General features: G+C 41.4%; 2 protein-coding genes across 2 annotated transcripts; one reads left to right on the top strand and one right to left on the bottom strand.

Annotated features, from left to right (window-relative positions):
• Positions 1–21: 21 nt before the first annotated feature.
• Positions 22–5,281, top strand: LOC139118234 (inactive pancreatic lipase-related protein 1-like). Its single transcript, XM_070681514.1, has 6 exons — positions 22–120; positions 1,246–1,535; positions 1,836–2,067; positions 2,344–2,480; positions 3,025–3,097; positions 4,482–5,281. The coding sequence occupies exons 1-6, from the start codon at positions 78–80 to the stop codon at positions 4,715–4,717; spliced, it is 1,011 nt and encodes a 336-aa protein (XP_070537615.1). The 5' UTR covers positions 22–77; the 3' UTR covers positions 4,718–5,281.
• A 3,998-nt stretch (positions 5,282–9,279) lies between these two features.
• LOC139118539 (tripartite motif-containing protein 2-like) lies at positions 9,280–16,417 on the bottom strand. The gene is made up of 2 exons (XM_070681888.1): positions 15,988–16,417; positions 9,280–12,992 (listed from the first exon to the last, which is right to left on the bottom strand). Exon 2 carries the CDS (start codon positions 12,952–12,954, stop codon positions 11,065–11,067), a length of 1,890 nt encoding a protein of 629 aa, XP_070537989.1. The 5' UTR covers positions 12,955–12,992; positions 15,988–16,417; the 3' UTR covers positions 9,280–11,064.
• Positions 16,418–20,466: the final 4,049 nt, after the last annotated feature.

Below are 20,466 nucleotides of genomic sequence, written 5' to 3'. Positions count from 1 at the left end.
ATTTTAGTCCTGATGAAATGACTCCAATCTTATCACAAGCACACAAGTTTGATTAAGCATTGCATCTTGTTGGAATTATGCTACCTGTACTTCTCCTGGTCGGGTTTTTAACCAATTTGGGTAAGTTCTCATTGCTCTTTTCACTTTTTAACTTTCTAATTTCACTAAAACTTTGATGCTGACGGGAAGGTATGTTTCACAGATAAGATTGTTACAATAAATTAGACTCCCGGCTTATTACTCCCACAAAGCAGCCGTAGAAATAGCTACCATTGCAGCAATCCGTTATACGGCATTAGTCAGCAAACAACGGGCCAGACGGGCCAGTCAATTTGCATGCTTGACCCGTTTTCAGTCCCAGATATGTTGAGGGAGTTCGATACTGTTTGCGCGTTTCTTTTGCACGGAGGGGTACTTGTGGTTATTGTAGCGACTTTTGAAAGTGTTTTCTATTAGCCCCAAATAGGCTTTAGTGTTTTTTGTGATATGATGCAACGTTGGCCTTGTAGATGCGGGAGTGGAATTAGAAGCTTTTAAGTGTCGTTTTGTAAAAAAAAAGCATGGTGACCCTGCCTCTTCTTTCTGTAGTTTTCATTATTCTAATATACCGAAAGTCAAAATCCGTAATTTAAAGTATGATAGTAGTTTCAATTTTTCTGATCGTACATCCGTTGAGTATTTTGTTCAGCTTTGTGTCGCATTGTGTGAGCAATCGCAGAATTTTTTCCGCGACATGATGAACCAGATGATACTACGCCGCCAGACGATATCTTCTCTTCTCTAGCTCATTGGTCTTTTTGACGCATTCGTTAACTCTTTTTGCAGCCGTTTTCCTTCAGTTCCTTGTCGTATGCAGGAATGGCATTTTTGAAGACTCCCTTATAGTGTGAATGAGACTTTCATGGTATCTTTTTTAATTCTTTCGGTTTGGCTCCCATTTTTCTTTTTTCTTTTTTAAGATGGCTAAGCCATCGTTTCTATAGAGCTATATGTTGTTTCTTTTGCTACTTTTGAAGATCGCATACTTTTATACCATTGCAATTGCCTATTGAGTCATGCGCTCGCTCTCTCTCTCTCTCTCTCTCTCTCTCTCTCCTCTCTCTCTCTCTCTCTCTCTCTCTCTCTCTCTCTCTCTCTCTCACACACACACACACACACACGCACACACACACACACAGATCTGCAGGTATCGCATTCCCATCAAAACTGACAGGATACTTTGATGATAATATAATTCTTTCGCAGTTGTGGCTGACGAGGTATGTTACGGTGACCTTGGTTGCTTCACAAATGACCCGCCCTACGACAACACCGGCAGATTCCTCCCCGAATCACCGGAGGACATTGATGTCAGCTTCATCTTACTCACGCGCAGCAATCTGCTTATCCCCACTGTGCTGGTCAGGAACGACACCAAGGGGCTAGCTCAGTCGAACTTCGACCCCACGAAACCTACGAAGTTCACCATTCACGGCTATACAGACGATGGTTTGACTGCGTGGGCGTACGACATGGCCAAAGCTTTAGTGGAAAGGGTACGTACGTGACAGCGAAATGTTATACCGTTCTTGCAGTACTCATGTACTGTGCATATAGATAGAGGGGAGGGGCAAATAAACGGAAAAGGAAGAAATAATGATGGTTAGAAAGGATAAAACCAAAGACGGAAAGAAAAACTGATCAAGTAGAGAGGAAAGGTCGCAGTGACAGGAGAGATACACAGAGAGAAGAAAAGATTTTACATCGCACAAACCAACATTTTTCTCCACAAGTACCATCCCTTAAAACTTGTTCATAGAGGGCGCTATGTAAGATTTTCTTTCTCTTATGTCCAGGACGACATCAACGCATTTTCAGTGAATTGGAGGAAAGGCGCGGGCGGTATAAACTATTGGCAGTGTGCAGAAAATGCTCGTGTCGCTGGTGCCGAAGTGGCCGCTTTCATGAAGCAATTACGAGACCAGACCGGTGCTTCCTTCAAAGATATGCACTTAATCGGTCACAGTCTGGGAGCACATGTCGCCGGGTATGCTGGGGAAAGAACCCCTGGGCTTGGTCGTATCACAGGTGCAGATATTTAGTTCTCAATAGTTCTAAAGAATTCTATATGCGATTTGACATCATGCCTTAAAAACGCTTTACCTGATTGCGGACTTCCTCAGACATACTAGGACAAAAACTTGAGCAAAACCATCAATTGAAAGATATTTACATCCTATAGTTGATAATTGTTCATTTCTACATATGTTTGTTTATGTTTTTGTTTTCGCCTCACACTTGATCCACGACACACTGGTTGTATAAGCTTACACACTTTTGACCTTGCCTTTGCTTCATAATCAGGTTCGGATCCAGCCCAGCCACTCTTTGAGTACAAAGACCCGCGAGTCCGCCTAGACAGCACGGACGCCGACTTTGTTGACGTCATACACACCGATGGAAATAGTATCTTTACCTTAGGCTTGGGATTATTCCAACCGGTAAATTTTAGAACAAGATCACAGATTTATACGGAAAGGTGTTTTCTTTTGGCCCAAAAATACTAGAACCGTCATCCTTTTCCACTAATTTTTATATCGTGGAGAAATCAGCTTTTCTGAATGACGACACGTCGCTCAGGATTTCGAATCATTTATTTCAATGTACACTTGGCAGTTCGACGGCTCGGACCGGAATGAAAATCTGGCACTCGTCAGCTGCACGTCTGATTTAAGACTCAGAATAAAACAGAGTTTATGAAATTTGTAATGGCACTGACCATGTGATACATTGGACTTTAAAAGTGATGTGCATGCATTTCGGATGATTGTACGCAAGTGTCCTTAGGTGATGAGCTAACTAGATAATTTCGGTGGTATTGTTTGTATCTTTTGAAGCGTTTTGCCTTTGCAGACATTTCTTATAACACTCAAATTTCTACTGTGCTTTTCTGATCTGCTGACTGTGTAGAAACATTTTGAAGTATGCACAGTAAATGAAGTTATCTTTGAGAAAATCAAAATCCACTCACCTTTGCTTTAACAGATCGGTCACATCGATTTCTATCCAAACGGAGGCAAAAGACAGGCAGGTTGTGCCGAAGATGAAAACTCTCCAAGTAAGCCCGCCCTCTTCAGTCCTCTTACCGATATTTTCATATGGCTTCGATAAATGATCTGTCGTCCTGTATCGAACATCGTGGGAAATGTTTTCAGCATAAAACAGTAAAAATTAATAGTCTCTGTCGTGCATTGGTATTATCGTCCGTAAAATTCTATTCACTCACATGCAAGTACATACATACATACATACATACATACATACATACATACATACATACATACATACATACATACATACAGGGCTCGAAATTAACTTTTTCCCCTGGTAGTCCACTTGGGCTACCATTTTCTGAAGTTGGTAGTCCAGTGACAATGGCTGGTAGCCCATGCATATTTTAGTTTAGGGACATATTTTTCGTTAACCAGACAAGCAAAAGCAATTTATCAAGATTCTGCCCATGAGGGGAATTTTCTAGTCATTTGATGTGAAAACGTACACACCTAGTATCAAAAGGAAACAGGTATAAGCACCCCCCACCCCCAAAAAAAATGTTTCTTGTCCTTGACATTCAGCAAAAGTGATGCGGCGACGCGATTTTCTTTTTCCCCTTTTTTTCTTAACAATGCTGGTTTGGCACTATTGATTCAACAGTTATTGTGACAGTCTTTTATCACTGGCTGAATATTACTTTCGTTTTCGGTTTAGCATTTTTAGACATGCAAACAGGGATATCAAGGATAGCTGTACTGATTAGTATGTGACCCTAAAAATGCCATGACGCTCAGGTTCTGAAATGACGCACGCGGTGACCAGAAACGATCTTTTTTTGGCCTAATGGACAACAGTGATACTCAAAAGTTTGGTGATCTATTTTCAACTTGTTTCATTCTCAGAGTTGTATGACAATTTTGATATTTGTCATGACAACGACTACGACCTTCTCAGTACGTCGAAACCAGCCATACTGTAGCAGTGCTAAAAATAGACCATGGGCTTTCTGTAGGGAGGAGGCATATTACCGTGATTGATACATTATGATCAAAATGCAATGAAAATGCATTTTCATTGACCATCACTTCAAGTGCCTGTCATTCTAGTACGTCAGTTTAGATATTGGACATTGCACGCCAAGTACTGACTGGATTTTATGTCCCGGTCTTTGGTAGTCCGTGTGAGCTACCATGTCATGGATTTTGGTAGCCCCAGGGAAAAGTTGGTAGTCTGTGGACGCGGGACTACCGCTAATTTCGAGCCCTGATACATACATACATACATACATACATACATGATATGAAGCATATATGTCTGTTTATCGATACATAAACGAAGCGAGTCTGTCTACGGTTCATCTTTTATTTTTTGTTACTGTTATTAACGCATGCTTTACTTTCAAGCATTAAATCTAATACGTAATACCTGTTCGACTCTTTCATTTTCAGCTTACCCAAACTGCGACCACAGTCGTTCCCATAAGTACATAATGGAGTCCATCGTCAGTGATTGTCCCTTTACAGCGTATCCGTGCACGATGTGGGAGATCGACAACGATCCGTCGGCCTGCAATTACTGTCCACACGGTCAGTGTGCCTACCTGGGTATCAACGCCGACAAGGGGAACACAAGGGGAGTATTCTACCTGGAAACCAACACCGAGTCGCCATATTGTTTGAAATAGTTTGATCCAAGTTTAAGGGTCAGTAGCTGTAACTTATCATGTATTTTAAAATGTTTTTAACGTCAACCACAGTTTTTTTATTCTACTCCCCAAGGCATGTTAAGATTCACAGTATTCATCTTGTCAACTCAGCTTGTGTATGTGTGCACTGCATGTTTGTTGTTGACATTCAAGTGAATTCTGGTCCGGACCACAATTCAAATGTAAGTAGTAACAGTGCATTTCACACATATAGACACTATACAGTTGACAAGCTAAAAGCTAAATAGGTGTTTTAACATGCTTTTGGAAGTAGAATGAGAAACCTATGTTGGCGTACAAAACAAAAATGGTGAAAAAATTATTAAAATTACAGCTACTGGTCCTTGAAACAGTAACATAATTTGTATATGTTGGGTACAATCTTGTAACTGTTTCAGCGAAAATACAAATACAGCCCAGAAACCAACAGCGATTCGCATCGGTGTTTAAATGAGCAAATACAACGTTAAGACAATCAGAGAACTCCATGTATTATGCAGGATCTGCAAATGTAATGCAATAAATAATTCAAACAAATATTTTTTTCCGACAGTCTTCCTTGTCAAATTGGCACAAATGGTCTTTTACGTCGCGGCCGCTGCGAGATATTGCCATGGCAACTGCGGTCTCGCATTAATTAAAGCTACCGGGGTGAACGATGGGTTTGATTTCACTACTTATATGGACATGGGCACTGTGGTCAATGCAATGTGAATGACCGCATATTTTTGCTTTCACGATATTACACACTGCAGGTAAAATTTTCTGAGAATAGCTCACAGCCGGTTCTTTGATGTGTTGGTCTCGAGTCATAACGTGAAATTTAAGAACATAGGATACCAAATCAATCCCCTTATTTCTTCCGTAAGTGGAATCATCGGAGAGCCGTTGGCCATTTCGAATATCAGTTTGAGGGGATTGTGGGTAGTACAATTTCCTGATTAAAATGTTTGAACTTTGAGATCTTGTTCCCAGTTTCCCAGCGGAGCATGAGCAAAAGGTTTATCAAATTTATGATCCTTCGATGCGAATGTCCTTTCTATCTGCGGCAGGTTTCGTCGTAAATTTGTGGTTGGTTTTATCACACTTAAAGTTGAAATCGTAAAACATCTCGATACTGTTACAGGGCTGTTTATGAATGCATGAGATACCTATCAGCCTACAGATGAATGAATCACTAGCGATGAAATGCTAACAGCAAACGTAAAGGATCAATCAGCAGGTCTTTGACACTGGGTTAAAATTATCGACACTTTTCTGAGCTTGCTGTGATAATTTTACTACTGCAGCCGTGTAACGCAGTTGTGTTATTCGGAGTCTTAAGTGAAGATTGCCGACACAAACTACATGCATTTTGTAGTGCCAGTTTCAAGTCCAGTTAAAAGAAATGACACATGAACTCTGTTCCTCTTAAAATCAGTCAAAATCCGACAGCAAAGCAGGCATCGACATGCCTCTTTGTGAATTCTACTCACGGCTACTAAATCAAAACGCACATAAAAAAACATTACTTAAGTCTTTGAATTTCCAATACATAGTCCGGTCTATTGCTGTCAATAAGAATTCTTTTCAACGTCTGGGAGGAATTCTACCGAATATGATTCTTCAAAATGTACACCTATGATTCGCGTCAAGGGTGGTACATTCCAAATAAATATGCTAGACAAACTAGTCGCATTTATTGCTTATATCATGAGGCTTTACGTCGTATTGTCACATGTGTGAACAAGCTTTTATTACGCGGTTGCAAAGCGACCGCAAGTGGTAGCTTATAGTCCATGCAAGGTTAAACGGCGTAGTATAAAGAATTTCCCGGTGCAGATCATGTGATAACTCACCAAGAAAGCACATTTTAGACGACGGGCCTGCAGGACGAATGACAGTTTCACTTGTGAGGTATATCTCTCAGACTGATGGACTGTTCTTCTGGGTCCCGCAAAGCACGGCCTAGCTCAAGAGTGCAGCCAGCACAAGTCAAATTTTAAATCTGCCTAGAAGAACTGACATTTGTCCGTGTTATAAATGTTTAATATGGGAAACGAATTGAGGTTTTACGTGACAAGTGTCGTAAGAGTACGATCCCATTCAGAATTTAAAATATCCTTTTCACTATGAAGCACTCGTCTCACTTTAAGTGAGGCCATTTTTTCATGACAGTCGTTGTCTTTTGCAGGTTTATTGTATTTGTTTTGTTTGTCTGTTTATTTGTTTTTGTTTTTGTTCCTTTTGTAACCGTACAGCTATAAATTAGTTTATCTCTACTCTTCGTATGAATAGCCCCTTCCTTAGGAGAGAGTCCGTCTAATTGGAAGTTTATCAGCGGTGTACTGGAATAACGATGAGTAGATGATTCACCCTGCATTTGCTTATCTGTGCGAAATTAATCGCCACTGTAGCCCTGTCCGTAAATTTTACAATAAAGTCTGCGTGGCGACACCGTTAAATCAAGTCGAAATCATAAATTTTCGTTTTCAGTGCAACAGTTGTGAGGATTGCGGTCATTAGCGATGATAAATACAGACATCAATAACGCAGATCCGCCAATCGATATCATGATACGCGTAGAATATAGAGAACGAGTGTCACATATTCAGGTATATGACCCGACGACGTGTCATGTATTGGTAAAATGTGCGCATGTTCCTCGAGGGACGCACAAACGGATTGTGACGTCAGCATGGGACTTTTGCCGGAGATAAAGACTAATGGTTTCGGACTGATCGGTTAGAAATGAAACCAGGATGAACGTTCTGTTTGGATCATATAGACTTGAAGTAAAGGGAAGTCTGCAATTTCCGACAAATCATGCACAAGGTCAACACTCTCCTCGCTCACTGCTACACAGTTTCCCATTAGATTAAGATTTTCCCTGCGGTTTGTGAGACACTGATGACATTTTGTCTGCGATATACTATCGGTGTAGTTTGGTACCTTTGCGATATTCCGCTGTACCTATCACAAATTACATTAGGTGATCGCTCACATATATACCAGGATCAAGTTCGCTCTCCAGAAGAGTTATCTGTTTTCAAATATACTGTTACATGAGTAGTTTCAGCGGTTTGTAGCTATTACACGGAAAACGACGCACTAGTCTGACTGAGCGTTTTAGAACGATCTTGTTGGAACTTATTCACACTCTAAGCTCACAAGTCAGAGGGCATGACGTATGCTGGGATTAATTCTAAAACCTACCGGAAGAATAGTTCGTGGATGATTCCCTAAGACTGAGCGACAAAACGTTCAACGCAGTGGGGCGGGTGATTTTCTTGTGAGCTGTGGGCGTCACTCCACTCAAGCAACAGAGTAAAACAGCGTTTACGATGTTCCATGAATACCGACGAAAAGGAAATCACTTCGGAATAGCCTACGGTTACGAGCGGTTATCTGTTGATGTCCAAGTGACCGACGAAAGTACAATTCTTTTACAGAAATGAAACTCGACAGAATCCCTCAGGGGAGCGCTCAGTTAATTTTGTTCATCGAGTGTTCCCGCGGACACACTCAAAATATTTTACAGGAAAGCCGTGCTTACCACGTTAGAAAAGAGCAAAATCGAGTCTTCCATGACTAAAGGTGTCGATGATTTGAATGTCTGAGAATAGGTTTTATACAGGTATTATTTTAAGCTATGTATTATTTTTCAACGTCGTTTTGATAATTTTTCGTGGGCCTGTAGGACACTGATGATATTTCAGGGACTGATATTGTGTCAGTCTATAATTTTCATGTATCTTTCAAAAACTGTTCTCACTGCTGACAGCAATACGACATATGTGTTTAATAACCTCGTTTGCAAATAAAGGCAAATAGCGGACATCTGAATTAAGTTCTTTAAACAGTTGATGTTTGCCTAAGCAGGTATGGCATAAAATGATATTACACTATTACTGAGTCCGGGTTTTTGTAACATAATTATGTATTCAGAAAAGAAAGGGGGTTTCCACCGAAGCGTAATATCATTTTCTACCTTCTATTTCATGAATAATACAAGTGCCTTCCGCAAACAGAAAAGTCGATATGTTTCATGAATTGCATCATGGCTTTAAATCCGTTCACAAAAGAGTCCATTATGTTAAATCAGCGGTTAGGAATATAACATGATCTTCTCGTTTTGTAGCGTAACGCTCCCATTGTAATTTCATAGTTTTGACAGGGTCATTTCATGTCCATGGTATTTATTTCATACTTTTGAAACGGCTTCGTCTTTCATGTTTCCATCGTCTGTGTGAGTACGAGTGAGACCAGAGCGATTGCGACGCGCAGTCGGGTTCTCTTCTGAGTTATTAGTAATCGTGGCGCAGAATCGCGGTCGTAGGTATGGGTTGCAGTCTGTACAGATATTGTTGCTTATTCGCCCTTCAATGGGAGAGAATGGTTGCCATGGTAAAGTCTCGCGGGGACGATAATTACTAAACGATGTTTGGCAAACGAAAAAGCAGACTGCTTTGCGTTCAAATGGTAGTCGTGGTTCTCGAAGTGATTGCGATATATAGTGATGTCAGTAGTAGCTTATGGCGATGATATTAGTATCTCATATGGAGGTATATAAAAAACGGACTGTCTGGAGGTTGAGGGGTAGTTCAGAGGGGGGTTCCAATATTCGTCACCGTCAAGTGTATGGCAGTTTCGCTTTACTAGAGTATATCCTGTAATTTGTTACTAGGGGAAAATGGTTGTGGCGTATGTCGTTGTTAATGCAATGGTGCAATTCATTGTAAAGGAGGTGTTTGTATGAAGCATGGCAGCGTTAGTGTAGTGGCATTATATAGGTGTGCAAGAGTAGCTCTTGTGGAAAGATGTTGGTCTCTATACCAACAATTATGTCTCATATTGCACTAGTGGAGAGATGAACCTTCTCGGTCGCCATAGCAACAGTGGCCATTATCGCCAGCTCTACCAATTAGCAGCTACTTAATGACAATTCCTGGGACAGGATCGACCACATCCAAGAATTTTGACGGGTACAGTGATGGCACCTTTATTGGTTTTCATCGCAGTCACCGCTGATCTGTCGCTAAAAGTCGCTACATACTTTTAAGCACTTGTAGACGTCGTTGTCACTATGTCCTGTACATGACTTAACAGCATCAGTTTTTGTCATGTGATTCCCACCAGTGAACATTACTATTGCCCTCCTCCAGGGTCTGGATTTATTGAATTGCTTTCCGAAGAAACATGAATTAACAATGCAACTTCAGCTGCTTCCATTTATCATGCAAAAAACTCAAGAAACATTACTAATTGACGAACACTATAGTTCATGTGTTTGTGTTTTCAATTTGTTTTACACGCTCTCTATCTTTGATATTGTTGCATTGACCTATTACCTTGAAATACAGACTACATCTACTATCCATCACTAACACGGTACTACATGATACGTATTGATTATGGATTTAAAAAAGAACGGAAATCACCGTTTTTATCCCATCATCGATTTTAAAGAGCACTTGAAACAATTCAAACCTTACATATTTAAAAAGAAAAAAATTACAATGGTTGTAACATCAGAAGCTGGAGTCAGTGAGATACGACATCCGTTTGTGTCTCTGGGTTACAATACTGATATACGTTGCTGATTGTAGTTCCCCAGCAACAGTTCGTAAATTTTAAATACTGATTACTTTATCGGGATGCACATTTGCAATCAGCGATCGTTTGAGTGTAGACTCTGTAGGCTACGCCATAAGTCAATCCGAATCGTGCTGTCTCTTATCAATGTATCTCGAATGTGTTTTTGTCAGGAGTAACTTGTAATTTCACTACTTGTAAAATTCCGATTGTTCTAGCTATATTATACCGGTCTATGATACTATGGCTATTCAGGTTAACTTTATTCAATGATTGAAGCTCAGGTGCGCTAAACACTTTGAGTAGAATGCACCTTTGGGCTAGATATTCAGACTCTCAAATTTGTACAATGCATTTGGGCTCATGTTGAAGCTCTTGGATTAAGTAAAGCTCCAAGGTTTTCGTAGGCCTCTTCTCGTTGAAATCGATAATCTCCATAGAGTTAACACAGGGATTGCGGCCATTTTGAATTTCTAATATCGGTAAATACTGGGTAATTTGTTTCTCTAGTACCAAATTTTGCACGCTGTCCCTTGATTTTATTCTTTATTTTGAAAGGGAGTGGTTTAAAAATTTCCTTGTGGAAAGTTTGCACAATGTCGAAGCGCGATACTACCTTTACACCTAGGGTCAAGAAATCTTTCAGGTTATGGTGTCAAAGTCATGGTATTTACAAGGAAGAACTCTTTTCTCAGTTCTTAGCTACGATTTCATTTACACTTCGGGTTTCCGAATGTTGTTGAGTTTTTGGTTCAATTCGTCTGGCTCAGTACTTTCACACACCCCGTGTTGCTGTCAGCCACGACGACGCGAAGTTGGCCGTCGAGAACGATAGTGTCGATGCCTCGCGGGTCTTGGATGAAATCGCCGTCGGCACCATCGACCCGGTCGAGGAACGTGCCGTCGGGCCCAAGAATGACGACACGGCGGTGGCTAGATACCAGGATGTTGTTGTTTGGGTCGCAGGTGATGGACCTCGGGGCGAGGATGTGGCCGTCGTCTACACTCGAGGGCCCGAACTCGTGGATGAACTCCCCGTGTGCGTCGAAGACGCAAATCCTGTTCTTCGAAGTCTCGTCCTGGTCAGTAACGATCACCTGGTTCCAGCTGTTAACCGCCACGTGTTGAGGGTTCTTCAGCCTCCCGGGCCCGTCACTGTGGTGGCCAATGTAGTGCAGACACTTGCCGCTGAGGTTGAACACGACAACTCGGCAGGCCTTGTTGTCAACCACGTAGATTTTGCCGTCTTTGCCGGCGGCTATGCCTGCTGGGCTACGGAGAGGTGAACCCCCACACCGCCTTTTTATGCGCCCTTCCATCGAGCAGATGAAGACCCTCTTGCTTGTTAGATCAGTGATGCCTATCTCCTCTTCGTTGACCACAGTAATATCGAAGGTGTTGACTGGCCAGGGTTTGTTCGACGTGAAGCTCGGCCTGAAGTGTCGGATGAACTCCCCTCTGTCGTTGAAGACGTGTACTTGTTCGGTGCTATCCACTACAAATATATTGCCCCTGCCTGAAACAGCCACAGCGTGTGGATACTCCAGAGTCCTGGTCGTCCAGTTGTACGAGCACCAGAATTTGTCGATTGAGAAAGCGACGCGGAACTTAGGAACGAAGGTAGACTTCCTGCCGCTCGCTATGAGGCCTGGCGATTGTGGAGGGTCTTGGTTCTTCTCGACTGCAACGTTTCCGATGTGGTTCGTTCTGAACTGGTTCAGGAACTCGTCATTGCTGTGAAATCTGAGGGAGCAGGCAAGGTCCGACACCGAAGCCTCGTCGCTTGCCTTCAACTCCAGTCGCTGGAAATTCTCCCTGACGACTTTTTCCCTCCGTATGAAGTCCACATCGCTGGTGCAGTGCAGAGTAGCGTCGACAAATTCCGACCATGCAACCCATATCGGCAGCTGAGCCTTGTCTTTCTCGCCCTGGTAGGTGTTCAGGAGCTCGTCGAACTTGTCATCCAGTTCGTTGAGTAACTTATTTTCATATTTCTGTACCAAGTCGATGCTTAAATCACAGTGGCCTCGGATGTGGCTTTCGGCTATATCTTTGTCCTTATCAAGTTGTTCTTCCAACAATCTGAGAGAGGACACTTTTTGCTGCGCTCTCCAAACCCTGGCGTCCAGTTTCTCCCTGACCGTAAGCAAACGTCGACGCCTGTCGGCGCAGGCTTGCGTCAGATCGACGAGGTCGTGGCCCAGGTGCTCGTCCTCTGCTGAGCATTGCTGGCAGAGGGGAGTGGAGCAAGTTTCACAGAAGACGGTGAGTTCTGCGCCTGCGTGGTGGACGCAAAACAGTGATGCAGAAACACTTGATACAGTGTGCAGAGAGTTGGTGATGTCGGAGTCTGTCTGCGCCTGCGCATTTTGCTCCTGGTGCATGCCGACCAGCTCGAGCAAATTCTTGGTTAGCAGGCTGTCCGGTAACCCATCGATTCCTAGGCTTGATAATTTCTGTTCGCATCGACAGATTGGGCAGTGTAGCTTTCCCGACTTCTTGGATACCCATTTCTGCAGACAGCCGGCACAGAACACGTGTTGGCAATGCAGCGCCTTCGGGGAAAAATATCGCTCCCGACATGTCGGGCAGCGCAGAAATTCGTCATCCAGCTCTTCAATGGGAATCGAATTTGATGCCATGTTGGACACACGCAGCTGCTAACTGTGCCCTGTGGGACCTGTGTGAGAAAAAGAGCAAAGAGGAGACACTGTTGTAATCTGTTGAAGTCAAAGGTCGCCGCCAGGTAGACGTGATGAGAATGCATTTCACATCGTTACTGCACGAGGACAGTTTCATGGACATTCGAAAAGCTGTGCTACTGCTGATCACAATTTTTCAAGCCATATATTTATTCATTTATTTATTTATTCATTTATATTTATTTATTTATATTTATAATATATACACTACAACTAGTTTGTATCTTCTCAGAGGGGTAGACTGCTCGATGCAGACTTTCAGAGCAATATTAAAATAAAAATAAGAACGCATCAAGTACGTTTGGTACCTATTACTCGCGTTTCACGCATATTTATATAAAATTATATATATATATATATATATATATATATATATAATATATATATATATATATATATATATATATATATATATATATATAGCCATTTATGTTTTGTAGATGTTTATACATCATATATTTTATTGGTCTCAGTTTTAGCAAATTATGATGTAGAAGTTCATATATTTATCTTTAACGGACTGTGACAGGTTGTATGATAAGAAACCACCGTATAATTTCCAGGCTTGTAGCGGCGTTTCTAATAAATCCATGTGTAAAGACGGCGGGGTATTAATGTGGTTAGTTTTCTATATCTTTTGAGTTCACTCTCTTTGCATCGTTGAAGATTCCTCCAGCGTGGTACGTGTACATCATGAGTAGATATGCAATGATCTATTCAAAAAACACGATTTAGCGCGATATTTTGTGTGCATGGTAGGGAAACCCGCTCATATATATTCGTGACACTGCGTACTGAATCCGCGCATGCAGAACGAATTGATAGTTACTATTGCTTTCATTTGCCATCGTACCGTACCAAACATGATGAGTTGACTCGAGAACAGGTGTTGCAAACGTCCCTCTCGCTTCGCCGCTCGCTAAATGTACTTCCGGTGAAAATTGATTTTTCTTAGGGAGTAGCTCAGCGAAATACCTTCTTGATTCCAAACATCTATGTCGTCCATACTGAATAATTCTATTTTTCCAAATTCAAAACGCATCGGTGCAACGTGATTACGAATGAAAATGGCTAATGAACGTTTTTTCAATCGAAAGATTTTCTTTTTGTTTCGATACAAAATTTCCAAGTGACTTAACACGGTGAGCTTTAGCTCGTTTGTCAGCTCCAGTTGTCATGAAATGCTGGCATTATTTCCAGGAGTATCCTCTCCTTCCTGGTTTCCAAGACATGTCAGATTGTGATACAACCTTACCCTCAAAAGCCGTCCTAATTGGCTCCTTTTCGTAATTGTTGTTAGGGCATTGTTGCTTTCTAACGTCGGTAAGCCAATTCTGACCAGTTTCTACCTTAGAGGCGAGATCGTGGTGGATCTTGGGATATCATTTCCTTCATCCATTTACATGAGATTGAATTTATTTTTGATACTAAATTTCGTTCTGATATTCTCTACCCGTGAATTGACAGTGCCCCGTCATATTTTTTGCCAAATTTGTTGGCACTTAATCCAAATACTTTCAGAAATTATGTTTCTTTGATATTTTTGTGTCGAAAGAATTCGACATTAGCATTGACAGGTCGAATCGTTGTGATAGAAGCAGTATTAGATGATATTTAGATTGATTTAATGCAGAAGACTGAATTAAAATATTTCCTCGGTGAAGTTTGTGGCACTATCTGCTTGCTATGATTGCTAATTTGAATTCCGAACCATGTTGTCAATTACTAGTACGTTCCTAACGACATTGCAGAGAGTAATTACGCACGAAGACGTATAGCCTCAATACGTCATCTGGTGATTACCTTTTATCTGATGACAAAACGTTTCTATTCGTCTGAAGGATTTCGCTCAAACAACGGATGTTCCGTCTCGCGTTCAAAATTGACATAGTTCATTTCTAATGAATAATGGTTATGCCGGTCATAATGGCAAGAATATGATGACTTCATTTTGTCTATGTAAATAGAATTGTAATGTTTTAAAGGTCGACTTGCCCACATCCGACACGTGAAATGGTTTTAAAAAATGCTGTCTATTATTTTGAGGTTTTGGTTTGTGTGTTTATGTGTTTGCTTGTCTTAGGGCGAGTTTTTGGAATCGGTAATCTGTGGTTTTACCGGAATGTAGTTGTTCGTCGAGAAAGTGCCATGGTGTAATCACCGAAGTTAACGGCCATCCGACTAAACGTCAATTCATTTCGCTCTCGCAATGTGAATTAGCGATGAATCGTACGAAACGGATCACTGATTTAATTTGCAGGGGTTATTTTGTGTTAGATTACACCACAATTACGCTTCTCATAGCCGACCCGTTCAGTCGATCCGCCGCTGAGAAGATTCATCAGACCAGACGATCATGGATTCCCCGTCAGACCGCCAACCGATGAGGATTTGCTTAATCTGAGCGCGATACAGGCATGCTGCGCCGGATGGGAATTCAGACATCGAACGTCTACACCAGGACGCCCCGTGATCGATTGAAAGACTGCAGCATGATCCAGTGCATGTAGTAAAAGGTCCTTTCATGTTAGGGAAGGCGTAACACTTTAGCTAACCTTTGCAAAAGCGGACCGATGATGTCATTGGCCGTCATTTTTGAAGTTACGGCCGGCGGTTGTCGTGGGAAATATTTCGGGCGACGGCGATAAATCATCCCGGTCATAGCATACGACAATGGATATCGCCCCATTACCGTGCCGACCGCCAATGAGAGAGGCGAGCATGCCATCGTGAGGTGAATTGCATTACCTTGAACATTATATGTGGGTGAAATAATTCAAAACGATAAATGTTAACACATGAGATGCTATTACCTGCATTTTACCTTTTTATGAGGCTTATGCCATTTACGATGATCCCAGAAGCCAGTACAATGGATATTTGAATTCCCGTGGATACAGCTGTTGGCTGCTTGAAATGGCTGTTGTACTGCGTTTGACAAACACTGAAAATTTTATACAAGGAAACACTTACCTTTAGTTGAGGGCTGCGCCACTTTTTGACAGCCGTGTTCAATAAATCCGCCCTTAGACATTACAAACAAGTTGTAAAGAAGCCGTCAGCGTTTCCTGAATACCTATGTCGAAGCTTAGAACTGAGTCTTGAGCGTGGCGGGTCTGCTTGCATCCGAACACGCCAGGCGTATCATGCATTTCAGTTGCTCGATCGCGTTACAGATCGATGTCGCTGGAAAGCCTGCGCACCGGTCGACGTACAATGGAATATATCCAGTTTCAACCCCCTTTCAAGTCGCTATCACCTTGACAACTAGCGTGGTATAGCATCGCTGTAGTTCATCTTCTACAGTAATCGTGACTGTCCTCAATGCACACCTCAGCCTGGATGACAGAAATCGCAAAATATTGCGTGAACCGTTCTGAGTTGATGTAAGGCACCACGTGACAAACCCTTAATTAAGATTGCGCATGTCAAATATGGAGGGAAATGAATATTACCGATTATTAGCATAATAACTGCCCTACATCAATAGTAATATTGCTTATTGAGTTTCAATAGAATATCTCGGTTGCTTTTGTATCACTAGAATCGTAAAATTTATAGTAACTGTCTGTAGATACGACCTCATGTCACGGATTTAAGTTTTGTTTTCTGAGTTGTGAAACTCCTGAATCATGGTGTATATGTTTGATTATACGATGCGATTTCGATTTTACCATATTGTGTAGTAGCGAGGCATTTTTCGAATGTAATGAATTGACCATGGAGTATGTGTTAAATTGTCATATAATTAAATCAAACAAGTATTTGGAGCATAGACATCAACTGAACTTTGCAGTGAGAAGTCCGAGACTTTTGGATGTGCCAAATATAAAAGCCGTAGATGTTCTTCACTACAGCTTTGAAGGAACTGTGCGATAAGACTGGATACGAAAAGATATCTTATGATAGTGAAAGATAATGAGGTGGTGAGAGGGTAGGTACGTACGTAGGTAGGTATGTAGGTACGTAGGCACGTGGGTAGGTAGGTAGGTAAGTAGGTAGGTAAGTAGGTAGGTACGTAAGTAGGTACGTAGGCAAGTAGGTAGGTAGATAGGTAGGCAGGTAGGTAGGTAGGTAGGTACGTACGTACATACGTAGGCACGTAGGTAGGTAGGTAGCTAGGTAGCTAGGTAGCTAGGTAGGTAAGTAGGTAGGTGGGTGGGTGGGAGGGTGGGTGGGCGGGTTTGTGGGGAGGTAAGTAAAGTTTATATGGGACATAATATGGTGGCTTGATAATAGGTAAGTTGCAAATGCATTAGTGATGGACATAGCTAATTAACATATGTTGAGAGCTTTCATATTGGGTTTGAGAGTACGTATGTAGATAAATTGTTCAGAAGATCCAATGACGGGAAACCGTTATTTCAGTTGAAATAATGATCAAAATCATTGCAAATTCAATGTTACACTGACGCCTCGAGGCTTCGTTCACAGACTGTCAGAGCATTGTACCCAAGCGTGCGTGACAAAAAACAACTTTATTCTCTCCGGTTGGCGTCACCAATTTGTTTGATGTCGCATTGGTCAAAAGCTTGTACTTTGTTTTGTCATTACTCTGGTTCTTCTCCGTGATGAGACGCGTGCTTGCATCGATGCAGAGTGTCTGTTCAATCTTCAGCTGATAGCAAATCGGGGAGAAAGGAGAAAGAAGGCTTGGAAACACGATCTAATTCCAATGTCGCCATTTCTCGTCATTGAATTCGTTTCAATGAGAAGCCGGTCCATGGTATTCACAGCCACTGCACAATTAGAATTTCAATTCAAGCATCCCGCATTTCATTCAGACTCCTCTCATTTCACAGTATTGAACATGAAACTCACAGCTAGCAACACTTTCTGAGAAAAGAAGGAGTTTGAGACGGCTGCGACGGGCTTATAACCGACGGCTATGGTACTTATCATTCCTTATACGGCACACTGTGTGGTGTTTTTGACTGTGTCACATTAAATGTAAGCGTGACTCTGTTGGATGTAACCTAAAATAATCCTGAAATCTCATAGTGTACCGTGAATAATAATATTTTCTGTGTTATTTAGTTCATGTTGTGATATTCAATATATGTATGGTAATACACATCTTTGACGGATGTCTTTCTTGCTATACCCTAATAATCCAGCTTTTCTTTCTTCTAGTTTGCCTTGGGTCTGTTTCGACCTACCTCTGCAGGCCAACTTGTGACAGGTTCTCTGGCTCCAGGTACCAATGCCATTGTACTGACAAATTCAAACCGACTTCATTGGACATTTTCATTCTCAGACGAACTATGTCCAACAGTCGTCCGCCTAGATTTAACGTTTAATTAGACATTCCAAACAAAAAGTCGGTACTATATATCGACTAGATTTGAACCCGCAATCTATGGAACCAACTCAGCCCAGCAAAGGAGGTGGATCTCCAAAACCACTTGGCCATACGTCTACTTCAATGGGTGCTTGAATAAAGGTAACTTACACCCATACTCTTACCACACCAAGAAATAATATCAGGGGTCACACTTCAAACTTTGGTACTAGAGAAACAAACCATCCAACATTTATGTTATCGAAATTTCAAATTCAATATGGCCACCATCCCTGCGGTAACTCTACGTTGAAAATTAAATTTTTGATTTTCACAAAACTAAGACGGTGAAAACAAACACTCTCACAATGAACTCCTACAAGCGGTAGCCAAGAAAAGCATTGTAAAATTTTCAGAGTCCGAATATCTGTCCCCGTGGAAAATAACTTGATAGCTTAGAACAGCTGTAACTTTTGAAATATATTTTCACGATTCTTTCCCAGAAAACAAGTATATTTTCTGCATCATAAAGTTTTATCCTTAAACACAATGCATCATGTACAATATGCAGAGCTAATATTGATGAAAGCTGGACTAAAGCTATTTTGTCAGCAACTTGAACAATTTATCATATTGTACACATGCATTCTGTGTTAACGGGTGGAATACCAAGCATTTTGTCATGGTTCAGGAAGCAAAATGAGAATCACTAGAATAAAAATACCGTCATATACATGTCAAAAGCTACAAATACAAATACGAATATTAGTGTCATTTAATCAAAGGCTTTTAATTGTTTAGATGAATTTTGACAACAAGTGAAAGGCATGACGGTATTACCAGGCAATCTGCCTGTTTCATAGCGTTTGTCTCTTTATTAGATGAGACTCATCTCCCTGCTTCTGTCTCATGTATTTGTCTGCCTGTCTGTCTGTCTGTCTGTCTGTCTGTCTGCCTGCCTGTCCCTATATGAGATATTTCTCTATCTGTCTCTCCGTCGTTACACCATTGCTCTGTTATATCTGCTTCGATTTTTTATCTTTCTATCCATTTCTGTCTCTGTCGGTCTGTGTGTCAGTGTTTCTGCCTCTCAGTGTATCACACAAACGCACACAGTGACAGATTATTGCAGACAAGGAAATATATTCGATCGTCTTGTCAGCTGCATCAGGATTCACTGTCATAGTCAAGTTTTGTATTCCGGTATGGTTTTCAAGTGATAGCTTCACAAGGAGGAAACGCATTACAAAAATCAATCTCCTTTAGTTAGAAACCTTTAGATGAATAAAAATCACCCCGTGTCACTCCGTCGCAGCGACAAACATGTTAAGCTTATTACAAATGATAGGTTTCCTTGACAACACACAGAAACTTAAACAGACAGCTCTAAGAGCTGTATTTTTGACAGAACAAATAGATTTATCTGACCGGAAAACAAATCAAACTATATCCGATGTAGAAGACGAATGAAACAGAGAATCCTCACGAGTCACAGCTTTGTTTCCGCTCCACGAACCTCATTGTATAACGTGTATAGCTATTGCCGTAAAGAGGACAGTGCTTTACGACAATGAACAAAGGAGAGCTTTTCTCCGTCGATTATTCAGGGAAATACATGAACATCCAATCTATGGCCCTCTCTAAGCAAACTTTTAACGCTATGTAACCCGATATACCGAGCACAGGGGAAGAGTAACCATGCCCAAACGATCTGAACCTTCAGAGGAAAGGCTGACTCGACCACCTAGGTTAATACTACATTTGTAAGTGTCTGCTTGTCTTTATTATGATTGAGGAAAAAAAGGAAAACCACACTAAATATACTGATATGGTATACCACGTATCCAAGCTGGCATTACAATAAATAATTCCGTACCGTTTGTTCAGAGCTGTCGTCACTTTTACGAGTAATGGCACGCAGTTTGCAGCTACAACGATGCTTGCTGAAGGCGATTGAAATAAATGTTCATGTTTTCGTAGATACGAGACTGGGACGCCGCACTCAATCATGAGGGCATTGATTCCAGAAATACACTTCTAGATGTGTAATCTGTTAGTTGATAATTGAACTGTATAATACAAGCTACAAACGACACTATTAATCTTAGTATTTCAGAGAAAATTTACACGTGTTCTGGCGTGTGGAAAGGCCGATAACGAAGTAGGGATGT

Source organism: Ptychodera flava, chromosome 19, assembly GCF_041260155.1.
Source record: "Ptychodera flava strain L36383 chromosome 19, AS_Pfla_20210202, whole genome shotgun sequence".
NCBI lineage: Eukaryota > Metazoa > Hemichordata > Enteropneusta > Ptychoderidae > Ptychodera > Ptychodera flava.
The sequence above is the reverse complement of the archived record's forward strand: the minus strand, read 5'-3'. Positions and strand labels throughout refer to the sequence as shown.